This window comes from Gymnodraco acuticeps, unplaced genomic scaffold, assembly GCF_902827175.1.
Source record: "Gymnodraco acuticeps unplaced genomic scaffold, fGymAcu1.1, whole genome shotgun sequence".
Lineage (NCBI taxonomy): Eukaryota > Metazoa > Chordata > Actinopteri > Perciformes > Bathydraconidae > Gymnodraco > Gymnodraco acuticeps.
This window is the reverse complement of record NW_022990003.1, coordinates 321,095-333,313: the sequence shown is the minus strand read 5'-3', so window position 1 is coordinate 333,313 and position 12,219 is coordinate 321,095. Positions and strand designations below refer to the sequence as shown.

At 38.9% G+C, this 12,219-nt stretch overlaps 2 protein-coding genes across 4 annotated transcripts; one reads left to right on the top strand and one right to left on the bottom strand.

Annotated features, from left to right (window-relative positions):
- Positions 1 to 761: 761 nt before the first annotated feature.
- On the top strand, positions 762 to 6,333 carry LOC117544148. 3 transcript variants are annotated; one of them, XM_034212975.1, is made up of 12 exons: positions 762 to 807; positions 2,303 to 2,562; positions 2,682 to 2,762; positions 3,041 to 3,111; positions 3,461 to 3,558; positions 3,839 to 4,036; positions 4,283 to 4,369; positions 4,546 to 4,805; positions 5,038 to 5,163; positions 5,312 to 5,452; positions 5,651 to 5,774; positions 5,980 to 6,333. In XM_034212975.1, the coding sequence occupies exons 2-12, from the start codon at positions 2,473 to 2,475 to the stop codon at positions 6,195 to 6,197; spliced, it is 1,494 nt and encodes a 497-aa protein (XP_034068866.1). In that variant the 5' UTR covers positions 762 to 807; positions 2,303 to 2,472; the 3' UTR covers positions 6,198 to 6,333. The 3 variants fall into 3 exon arrangements, with proteins under 3 accessions (XP_034068866.1, XP_034068867.1, XP_034068865.1); XM_034212976.1 differs by lacking the exon at positions 762 to 807 and adding an exon at positions 1,962 to 2,060 and having other exon boundaries at positions 2,303 to 2,545; XM_034212974.1 differs by lacking the exon at positions 762 to 807 and adding an exon at positions 1,968 to 2,060.
- An 818-nt stretch (positions 6,334 to 7,151) lies between these two features.
- Positions 7,152 to 10,850, bottom strand: LOC117544143. Its single transcript, XM_034212966.1, has 7 exons — positions 10,813 to 10,850; positions 9,710 to 9,973; positions 9,559 to 9,604; positions 8,992 to 9,083; positions 8,274 to 8,384; positions 7,666 to 7,939; positions 7,152 to 7,346 (listed from the first exon to the last, which is right to left on the bottom strand). Exons 2-7 carry the CDS (start codon positions 9,919 to 9,921, stop codon positions 7,152 to 7,154), a joined length of 930 nt encoding a protein of 309 aa, XP_034068857.1. The 5' UTR covers positions 9,922 to 9,973; positions 10,813 to 10,850.
- Positions 10,851 to 12,219: the final 1,369 nt, after the last annotated feature.

Here is a 12,219-nt window from a genome sequence, read left to right as displayed (position 1 = left end):
CATTATTTGAATCGGTTGGACAACAAGTTAGCATGCAAAGTAAGCTAGCTAGCTGGCTATATATCTAGTGTTAACTTAGCTAATATCTACTGTAAGCTGTTAATAACTGCACAAATGACAAATCGTGGTTAACATTTTAATTTATACTGTATTATTGCCAGAAATCATGTCAAGAAGCAAATGAGCCTTCCACAACTGAAAGTAAAGTATTTAGCATAGCCATCTTTGGCGCCTTTTTTTGTTGTAGACAGCATTTCACAATGTATGGGCTCAGAACAGTCTCATAATACACACATGCACACAGAAGGATTCACACTTGTATTTCATGATCCGCAAAAGGATTCACACTTGTATTTCCGGATCCACACTTGTGTTTTTCAATGCATACACAAATGTGTTCCATTTCATATACATGTAAATAAAATCCAAACACAGAAAAAAGTTTTACATGTGTATTTTTGATCCACACATATTAGTTTTCCGTTTAAAACCGCTGCACCTTCAAACACAAACAGCTTTCTGTGCACGGATCGCTGTGCATTCGTGTGTGGGTTTTTTGAGACTCCCCTGACGCTCACCCGATTCGTACTTGTAATTTCTCTCATCTATAGCCAATCAGATGTCTCCTCCAGTCTAAGCCAATCACATGAGCGCGCCCCCACGTGGGTAGGATTTCTTGTGTTCGTGACGTGGCACTTCATTTACGCATTTTGCGCAGTCCGGACTCTGGAGCTGACAGGTCAGAGGCATAGGTCAGAGGTCATCTTTAAAATGGCGTCTGGTGGTCGCGCGCCTCCCGCTCCAAGTGTAAGTTATGTTTAAATTATGAAATACTCCTAAATTATGAAGGATTGGTTTTGCTTAGTTGTTAGTTGTTTAATTCGAGAATTATATAGAACTGTTTTGGTTAGCTGTGTTGTAGTAGCTGAGCTCCATAAGCTAACATTAGCTAGCGTTGTCTGTCTAACGGTCTAACGATCCCCCATTCTTATTATGTGCTTCTGCTACCAAGTAAAATGTTGCAGTGAAGTGAATGTGAGAGAAAATTAATTGACTGTTCGACAGGGTGTAACGCCTCGGGTCGAGGTAGCAGCACGGGCTTTAGTTCAATTAATAGCCAGGGAGTTGTCTGCGACTCCAACTCCACCAGAAGTGAGCATAGCAGAGAGTGCACCGGTCAGCGTAGCAGTCAGGGCGGTAGACAGCGTCCAATCCCACAATGATGTCAGGGTGAGGCAGGCGATGAGAAGGTGATTTAATAGACTTTTTTTAACATTTGACAGTTCAAGATCAAACTGTGGCTTAATCCCGTAGATGTGTAAACATCTGATATTTGATCTCACCCCTTGCATTACTCTAATGTAATGTTGAGTTAATGTTTTAAAACATTTGTCCATAGTATGTATCCTCCATTACTGCTTTTAAAACCTTTAACAACCCCTTGCCTTGAAACGTCCCAAACACAATATATTAATGTTTTCAAAACAAATATTTTGGTAAGATAAAGCTAAGTGTCAAGATTGTTTTTGTATCGACAGAATATTAACTATGATTTCGCTTTTTATTCATACAATTTGTTCAACCTATGTTAACAAAACCATCAACGCAAGCCAATGATTTGGAAATGATATAACAATGTCTAGTCTCACAGATCCTTTTGTCATTCCCACATCAGGCAATTCCCAAGTATGTTCAGTACTGATCAGCCAAGAGGCAAAAGACGATTTCCCACCCCGGCTCCTTGCATCGTCAAACGGACGGACTTTCACATATATGTCCTTTCGGGACCCAGTCAGTTTACACCTAAGGGCTCGGAAGAGCTACCACTTGCCTATGCTGGCCTTGGAAAGAGGATGCTAAATCTACCGGACAACTTATTGCACTGTGAGGTAATCATATAAACAGACAGTATTAAAGATTTCTCAATGATTTAAAATGTGAATCACTTGCTGAATATTGTATGTTATTTCACTTTGTTTTAAAGACTATGGCTTCGGTTGAGGAAGAATTTCCAAAACTGAAAACATTAAAAGGAGGCTGGATGTTTTTCAAGTCAGCAGGTAATATTGTTCTCATCTCCATTGGTGAAAATGCTGTGTTGTGTTTTTCACACTCAGAAGCCCCACATATGTGTTTTCTGTTGCCCTACTTTGAATTACCATTCATATCACTTCTTCAAGTTGTATAAAACAGTACTAAAGTTTGCCTGACAAAGTGTAACGTATATCCCTAATATTAATGTATGTACTGTCAGGTGGTTTTAAAGCACACTTGTGTTGTTCCTATTTTGATTTTAAAATAGGTGGTAGTGGACGTCGAAAGCTGTCCATAATTCCTACTGACTCCGAGGGGTACTCCACAAGGCTCCTCAAAACAGCGTCCAACAACGGAAAAAACATTGTGTTTGTAATTCCACTACAGGAGCAACTTTCTACCGAACCACTACCCTATGACTCGGCAGAGTTTGCAAAGATGCCACAGTCAACCTGCATAACATGTGGCAGTCAAATGCCTTTGCAGCTGTTGCCTTTACATGTGGAGGAATGTAATGACATATTGACTGTAAGCTGTTATTAAAACGTTTCTCTCATTTCTCAAATAAATATGTAATGTTTTAGTTTGCTCAAATGACTGTTTCAAAGTCTATAGAACCAATTCTCTGTACCTTTTTTGTTTTTTAGGAGAGTGAATCTGGGACTTCTCTTGATGAAGTGATTGAGCAGCCAAATCCACCTAACACAGGGATGGGAGAATTGTCAGAGGTAGTTGATGCTGATCCTGTTAAAGTTACTTTGCAATTTAGTATAAAAGCCTTATTGTTTTCAGTACATAATGACAGCATGATTGCAGGTGTGTACATAGGTAGGGTATAACACATTTCACCAAACAGACTTTTTGCACACTGTCTATGTACTCATTTTTTTATCATATAATTATGTTTCCTGTATCACTTATTTGAGAGAGAATTATTAAACATAAAACCTCTTATAATAATGTGATATGTTTTAAAGGTATTGACATTTGTTTATGTTTTTTACAGGTTTGCCCTATATGTCTTGAATCTTACCCAATTGATGTCCTCTCATTTCATGCAAGCACATGTGGTGAAGGGTAAGACGTTTTGACTTGTTCAAGCAAAAGATGGAAGATAGACATGTTTTGAGAGAGGTGAACAACATATACAAAGTGTCGAACCTAATAACGATATAGTTTGGTGAATGTGCTTGTTCCTTTTTTGTGTTTTAAAATGCTGTAATGTTACAGCTATAGCAGCTGCATCAGAGCATGTGATGCATTTTTAGGAAATGTAGAAATCTTAACAGAGCCGAAATACTTATTAGGGATCTGATTTAAATTACTTTGTTTGATATGCAAGAAGAAATATGTAAAAAAAGAAGGGCGCTCACTAGTCTCTATTTTCCATTCCTGTGAGTATGTTTTTTGTTTTGTCTTTTCCAAGAATGGACCCTGCTCATCATAGCGATGCAGCCAGTATGACAAGGACAGAGGAAATGCCAGGACCTTCAGTTCAACGATTGCCAGCAACAGTTTCAGCAGGTTATTTATTCAGAACAATTACTGCTGTGGTGTAGTTTGAAACAGTGACTACTCACAAACACTTAAATAGCAATGATCACCAAAATGAATGTTGTTACATGTTTGATCCAGTAATATGGAAAGGATAATTGATTTCAAGTTACTACCTTTTAATATATTGCTTTAAAATACAGGGCTTACTAAATGAGACAATAAATGAAGTACTATTTTACAATTGAAGCTGACATATTATGAAGTTTATTGTACCAACCACTTTTTTTCCCTTCAAATTACATTTCAGCATGGGCCAATGAAGTGGACCCCCGGAAGGCATGTCAGTTGTTCAGAGAGGAACTGCTGGAACGTAACTATGAATGTCCACGCCTCTTTCTGTCAATCGACTTGTTTGACGCAGAAGAAGAAACAGACAGTTCATTGATTTCATTCTTTAAAATGAACAATGTTAACTGGGCAGCTCCATTGAAGTGCAGGCTGAGAGGTATTAATAAATAGTGTAACTTCTCATGTTTCATTATAGGTTGTCATCTGGGTCGAATTTTGCCTTTTTGTTTGTTTTTACTTGCATGTTGAGGATTAAGTTCATGTCCCTTAGACCAGGGAAGAAAGAACTAGTTACATTTATTGTATTGAAAGCTTGAAGGATGATTCATGTTGTCTCTTGGTAAGTGTATGTTGAATATCATCTTGTTGGTTGTACTTTTCTAAATGAGGTCGTCTTTTCAAGGGGATGCAGCAGTCGGCCAAGGTGTCAACCGACACGTTTTGTCAATGGCCATGCAGAAACTGAAGACCGGCTTCAGTATAAATTTAGGTGGGATGTCCCCATTTGTCTTTCAATTGAAATAACCACTTGCAGCTAAATCTTAATAAACCAACAAAGATTACAACATGCATATTCACAGTTGAACCAACACTCAATATAGCTTGACCTAAAAATTACGTTATAGCAATACATGGTGTCTAAACTATTTCTCCTTTTTTCTTAAGGCTGTGTAGCTCTTACAAGCCTTTTTGAAGGCGAAATGGAACATCGGGTTCCCTCCGCAGCTGCTGTGCTTCGGGAAAGCAACCTGTTTGAGATGGCAGGTCGGATGATAGGCCATTCCTTCCTGCATGGTGGTTTTGGTTTCTCAGGACTAAGTGTGCCTGTAGTGACTCTGTTGACTGGTGGGAGCACGGATACTGCAGCATCAGCGCTTACCCTGCTGGACTGTCCTGATCTTGACCACCATGAAACAATTGGTTTTGTGAGTGTCCTAGTTAAAAAGTGACATGTCATACACCACTGCACCACAATGCTAACATACACTTGTCATCTTGTGCATTATGAAAAAGATTCCATTCATGCGTCAAGGCTGGGCTGTTTAGCTAGAAATGATTTCCAATGCTTTTTTGTGTCCCATTTAGATTTTTCCAGATTTAGGCTTTTTGTCCACTTTTGCATGCATTTAAATGATGTCCTCTTTTCTCCTGTTTTAGCTCAAGAATACACAACTTACTGCTCAAGAAACCACCAGTGTGACTGATCTTTGCCTGTCCTGGGACCTCCCTGTTCCAACCTCCACCAATCATGACTGGCTGTTCCAGGAACTTCTTTCCCATGCAGTAATCATTTTATATTGTACCATTTTTATTTAAACAATACAATACAATGTTTAGGTAATTAGTAGGTTTGCTTTGTAAGTCCTCCTGTATCTGCTACTGTGGTGTTTTTCCATTAGTGCCTCAGTTTGATTGTTCCTTTTACTTGTAGGTACTTCACCGTGTTAGGCAGCCTATCAAGCAGATTCGCAAAGGCCTTAAAGAAACGGGAATCTGGCCGCTTGTTTCAAATAGGCCAGATGTCCACCCCATATTATTTCCAAGAGAGAAAAATGATGAGCTGAACTCACAGGTAAGTACCATTTTGTTTATTGGATTTATGTTATTCATGGGATTTGTTTGCAAACACTATCATGCAATTTCATTTGTGGGGCTCTTAAACTGGTGTGTAGATCTTAAATCAATGCTTTACAATGTTAAGATAATTCTGTAGCATATAACATGAGCTTCAATCTTAGCAAAGAACACGTTTGTATTTGATCCCCTATAGACTGTGATCCAGAACATCCACTGGCCACAGCCCAAAAGTGACAGCGATGAGGACGAGGACGACGCCGTTCCATTGGAGAAAGTCGGTCTCGTCACTGGATTTTTGAGGCAATTCATAGAGGAAGGTAACACTAATTAATGACTGCTAAAGCTGTAGTGCAGCTGAAGAGATGGCAGTTCTGATGAAAAATAATATACACACATCGGTGTACAAATACAAATCTATGCATGGGTTAACCGTTGATATTCCTGCAAGTTTTACTGCTCAAATTTAAGTTTTGATATAATGCAATTTGAGGTATCGCATCCATAACAAATTCTCTCCCATAGCATCTCCGAAGGTGCTGCGTGACCTCTTGAAGTTCTGGGTCGGGTGGGAGCTGCTCACAACAAACCTTGAAGTTGAGGTTGTTACTTCAAAATACCCAGTGGCTCTCACCTGCTTCCTAAAATTGAAGCTCCCAAGCCACTACCAAACTTATGAGAAGTTCCACCAGGACTTGATGATGGCCCTCAGTTCCATCAGTTCAGGCTTTGGGCTTGTGTAGCTACACACTGACTCTCAGTTTGTTTTGTATTTTTCTGGAGAAGGGTTTGCCTCTCTATTCAATACACTGTGTGAGATACAGGGTTACAGTTGGTACACCTACCGTGTTTTATAAATAAAGGACATTTGGAAAAAGACTGTTTGTCCATTATCATTGTTACACTTTAACGGAGCGTCCACACAGCAGCGTGCGTTGACGCTTGGAGTTGGGCGTGTCTGAAGCTTGGGGATTTTTTGCGACCAACAACCAATCACATGAATCTCCCGCCCCCGACATACAAAGCAATAGCAATGTTAAAACGAAGTAAACTGGATATAAAATAATGAATTTTCCCTCCATTTTTTTGAATATGAGGAAATGACCTGCGTAGTCTCTCCCAGCATACACACGGTTTGATTGGCTAGCGCTTGTAATGGCAGATTTGCATAAATGGGATTTCATTGGCTGACTCTTCTGCCGAGTCGCCAAAAGTTGAACATTGCTCAACTTTTGAAGCGAGCAACGCCAGCAACGCTCCACGTCGCTTTCCAAAATGCAGTTCGGCTAAAAGTGACGTCACCCCATTCAAAGTGAATGGGCAGAAGCGTTGGAAGCTTCAACGCACACCGCTGTGTGGACGGGCCGTAACAATGCCCAATCCCTTGAACAGTAAAGCATTACACTCCGAATAGTTCTTTTACAATGTTTTTATTTTGTACAGAGTGTAAAATGAATGTAATTCTGTTGCTCTGAAACGGTTTTTGATCCTGACTGAAAATGCATCTCTAAAAACACTTCCATTAATTTATAAGTCAAAAGAAAAATGTCTAATCATGCAATTGAGATTAACTTAATCAAGCATAAGCTATGTAAATATAAAATGATTAACTTTCCATCATTGCCAAATAACTGAAATCATGACACAAATCATACTATAGTTGTTAAATGTAACAACTATCGGTGCTCAATTAAATTCTATATGTATTGGACAGTATTGAGATATATGTCCACTCCGAAACATTCAGATTCTTCCAATGGATCAATGTTGTCTTGCAGTTGCATAATTTCAAGGTCTGAGAGAGGGAAGTTCAGCGTAGGGACATTGACCCCGGTATGATGCTCATTTGTGTATCCACTCTCTTCCCATTGAATCTCTGGTATGAGTGAACCCTAAAAAAGACAAAGTGAGTGTACAAATATTAAAGCAAGCACTGTGCCATTACTGCTTCTTATTACAAAATATGTGATCAGGCGAAATAAAGGGGATATGCAATTGTTCTATAATAATAAAAAATGGAGTGATTGTGGAATAATGTTAAGGTAATAGTGTAATATTATAGAAAAGTGTTCTTGCTTGCTCCCAGCAGAGGTTCTTTTAATCCAAGAACGGGAGTTAGTTTATGAATCAGATAACTTATTATACTGTTTGGGTTTTTATTGATTGATAATAAACAAGAGATAGTGATGGTTTTGAAAATTCATAATTTACCTCAGGCTCAGGATCTGCAACAGGATTCAGGTGCTGGCCCACCTGCCACAACTGATTGGGTGTCAGATTTTGCTCTGTCCTGATGGGATGGTTGGCCCAGGCCTCACTGAACACATCCAGGTTGGCTTGGATGCGTGGCAAGAAAACGTAGTGGCAGCAGAAGATGTGCAGGACGTTACTGATGTCAAGCAGGTGTTGTTCCTCAAGAGAGTGCAGGGTGTTGTAAAAGACACCCGTAACACTCATGAACACATCACGCCAGAGGCGTTCAATTCTGTGAGAAGAAAACACAAAAAAATGTTAAACTTAAAAGAAAATTCAAACTGTTCACTATGAACAATTTAAAGTTTCCTAGTCATTGAATCAATGGCAATGTCTCTAACTGAAAATTGCATTTATTTAAAAAAAATCAACTGACTTGACAGGAGAGTACAAACATAACATTAAGTGAGTTTTCAAATGTTTGCGTGGCTGGTAAATTTCTGTGAAAATTGTCATTTTCTTCTTTGTGAAGGAATGGTCTCAACATGTGCTTATGAAGGTTTGTTAAAGGGAATATTAAGAAGAAGAAATATGCTCATAAGCTTACAAAATTAGGTTTAACTCACCGTTGATTGTGTACGCTTTTCCCTGCAATGAAGCTGTTACTGTCAGTTCCACGAACTGAGAACATTAATTGTGCTACTCCCACATTTTCTCCACCATGATCTCCTCTCACTCTGGAAAATAAATCAAATAATTATGCATAGTTAAAATCTACGTATTTGAAGGTCCAAAAAACGAGGGGTACAATTCCATAATGATCTACATCCATAATGTGATCACAAATGGCTCTCTCTGGACATACATATTTGAGATATCTGGACAGGTCCTTAACTGTAACCCTTAAGAGTTCTCTTTCACTTTATTAAACCTCGAGTTATCTTCCACACCTGAATGAGGGATGGTTCACATCAGCTTGTGAATAGATTATATTTTCATATTTCTGTACAGTACATGAATCTCAGCTGAGGGATAGAAAAATCTGACATGTCGCTTATATATTGTCATATGTGAGGGGCTCACATAGAATTAACAATTGATATGGCTGTGTCCGACAGCACTTTTGTGACCTAGAAAAGTACCGTTTATAAATGGCAATTGTTTTAACTTATATGTTCAGATTGCCTCTTTGAACTAACAGTAAAGCACGACAATATTTGCAATGAATGAGTCCCATCAAAAGTAAAGTGGTCGTCACTGATGCAGCCATTGGAGGGGAACATCTAAATTTGATGGAAAGGTCCGCAATTACACTAATGATTACATATGAAATAATGTGAATACCTCAGAGGAAACCCGTGCTCGTTCACAGCTTCATTGAAGAAACACAAGTGGGTGTCAGCCCGGTTGTTGTCTGCTATCTTCAAGTACATAATCTACACATACAAGTACACATAAAACAACATATTAGTACCTTGATGAATCAGTTTAACTTGAAGCATCTGTCAAATGACAATGTGCAGCATTAAGAGAACAACGCACAACAGAATTATTCAATGTATAACAGAATATCATGATAGCTCAGGCAAGCTTCTTGACATATATTGTGCAGTTACTAGTATAAGTGTTTTAATTATTTCACAAGTTCTTCAAAGTATTTATTTTGAAATTAAGTAAATAAGTAAATGCATATTGTTTGATCTGAATCACTTAAAATATAAGGTGACTTTAGAAGTCCATATCGTCTGTTTGGTAAGAGGCGATATGTAATTAACTATAGGTTAGATTGTGTACCTAAAGATCACCACCTGTTGGTACAGAAAATAAACTGAAGCTTAGAAAAGTAAAACCATCACATGATGTTCGGCAACATTTTGCAGTTGTTGGTTCTTGACAATAGAATAGTCTTACCTTCCTTGAATAGCCATCTATTCCCCCAAAGATAACAAAGTTGTACCTGTCAATGATAGACAATGATATGATTACATACACAAGATATATACAACTAGACATTAAAAATAATAAAATGAACAGATTACATACAGACAGCATGCAGACAAACCTGATGAGCTTGTGGTTGGTGTCAATGTGCACCATGTACTTAGGGTAAGGAACTGTGTATGTTCTCCTCACCACACATCCCATCCGGGTCATCCTGGCGAGCACACCAACACTGTCCACACGATGCATGGATGCATACACCCGTTCCCATTGCACTCTGTGTCCCTTCGCAAGTAGAGCACCTCGGACTACACGGTAGCCAGCATCTGGCATTGCACTTTTTATTGTGGTGATCAATGAATCCAATTCGTCATCAGTGCAGCCACTATATGAAGCAGATATAGAAATGTCATTTTCGGTCATCCGCCTAAATAGCGTTGCTCTAGACACACCCAGGAGTCTGGCGATGCAACTCGATGGCAGTCCCAGTTCAACCAGATGTGTCAGAGCCTCTACTGACACATTCAATCGTGGACGCCCACGTCCACAACATTTTTGCAACTCAAGGGTCACAAATATCTGTTGATTATCTCTCTCTTGTTGGATAAGGCTATTCAGGTCTGCAAGTGCAGACTGTATATTATTCCCTAAATCAACAATGTCACCCAGTGCACTCAATATAACAAAAGCCTGACGGCACGCAAACTGTAGCCCTTCGAGATCAACAGGTGTCCTATCCAAGATGTATGTCAGTCGATCTTGAAGTCTCTGAAGGATTTCACGCTTTACTGATTCCTGGGGGGAAAAGAATAGAAAAGATAGATAAAATATTACCAACAGTGCTCAACGTTCGACCGTTTGTTTACCAACACTGGTTAATCCTATTTAACATCATCTCTTAATGTTCAATTCCACCCCATCATTAAACACAATGGAATATATTTTTCAATAATAATTTGAGCAGCAAATTTTGGATTAATTCTGTCTAAATTGTCCCTAAAAAACAAAGCAACAGAATGAAAGAAGTTAAAGAAATGTTTGGCTAATGTTAGCTATGTAAGGTTAGAATCCTAGGTAATCTATTAGCATAATATAGCTAACTTGCCAGCAAACGCTAGCATTACATGCCACCCATATTACTTCCATGCTAACACATCACTAACATAACAATAATTCATACCTAAAACATATTTAATCATTCACGCCGAGACACGTATAACTTACACTTGTGCTAGACGCCATGTTGAAGTTGACCTGTCAGCTCCGGAGTTTGGACTGCGCAAAAAGCGTAAATGAAGCGCTACGTCACGAACGCAATAAATCCTACCCACGTGGGGGCGCGCTCATGTGATTGGCTTAGACGGGAGGAGACATCTGATTGGCTATAGATGAGAGAAATTACAAGTACGAATCGGGTGAGCGTCAGGGGAGTCTCAAAAAACCCACACACGAATGCAAAGCGATCCGTGCACAGAAAGCTGTTTGTGTTTGAAGGTGCAGCGGTTTTAAACGGAAAACTAATATGTGTGGATCAAAAATACACATGTAAAACTTTTTTCTGTGTTTGGATTTTATTTACATGTATATGAAACGGAACACATTTGTGTATGCATTGAAAAACACAAGTGTGGATCCGGAAATACAAGTTTGAATCCTTTTGCGGATCATGAAATACAAGTGTGAATCCTTCTGTGTGCATGTGTGTATTATGAGACTGTTCTGAGCCCATAACAATGCGTTGTTGTACGATAGTGCCAGAGCCATATAATAGAAGAGTTACGACAACGGAAGTCCAAAAACGGTTATCGTCACGTGGTTCATGTAGACGAGGATCGTTCCCCGGAAGTTCATGGCGGGCAATGTGAATGCATTGATAACAGGAGATAGAACTACGATTTTTGGTAATTATTAGTGAATAAAGGTTTTGATTTGCAATATTTATACAACAAATCGATATGTGCATGTATTTACATCAATATGTTTTAAAAAATAAAATAGAATTTGCTAATATTAAGTGCTAATATTAGGATTAGTGTGAACAACTAGTTTACATGTTAGGCTAACAGTGCCTTGGTTAAAGAGCCTGTTGCTGTTTATTTATAGCTTTGAATTCTTTAAAACCAATATTATCTTCTTAAACCTGTATGGTAGTCAGGAGCATCACATTCTAATGTTTATTGATATATTTAGAGGGAGGGGATCTAAAGTAATGCTTTAAAATTCAGATTAGATTAATGTCTACCATTTTCTTAAATTCATGGTAGTTTCAGTAACCATGGTAATTGAGGACACAAGTTATCTAAATGACTAATGTCATCTTTATGGCTTTCAGAAAGGACAGGAGACCGACAGATGACTATCAAAGGACTAGCAGCAGCAGCATGATGATGATGATGATGTTAAATGTGTTGTTTTAGGAACATCCATTGCAAATACATGGAATTCAATAAACATTGAATAGCATATCATGCAGTTTGTCTGTGCCTTTTCCTCCGTGTTGTCCTGGTTTGCTGTGCTGCCTCCTAGTCGCCACCATGGTTTGCTGTGCTGCCTGGGGATGCTCAAATCGCTCCGAGAAAGGAGTACGAATGTACGGCTTCCCCACTGACACAGAGCGGAGGAAGCAGAAGC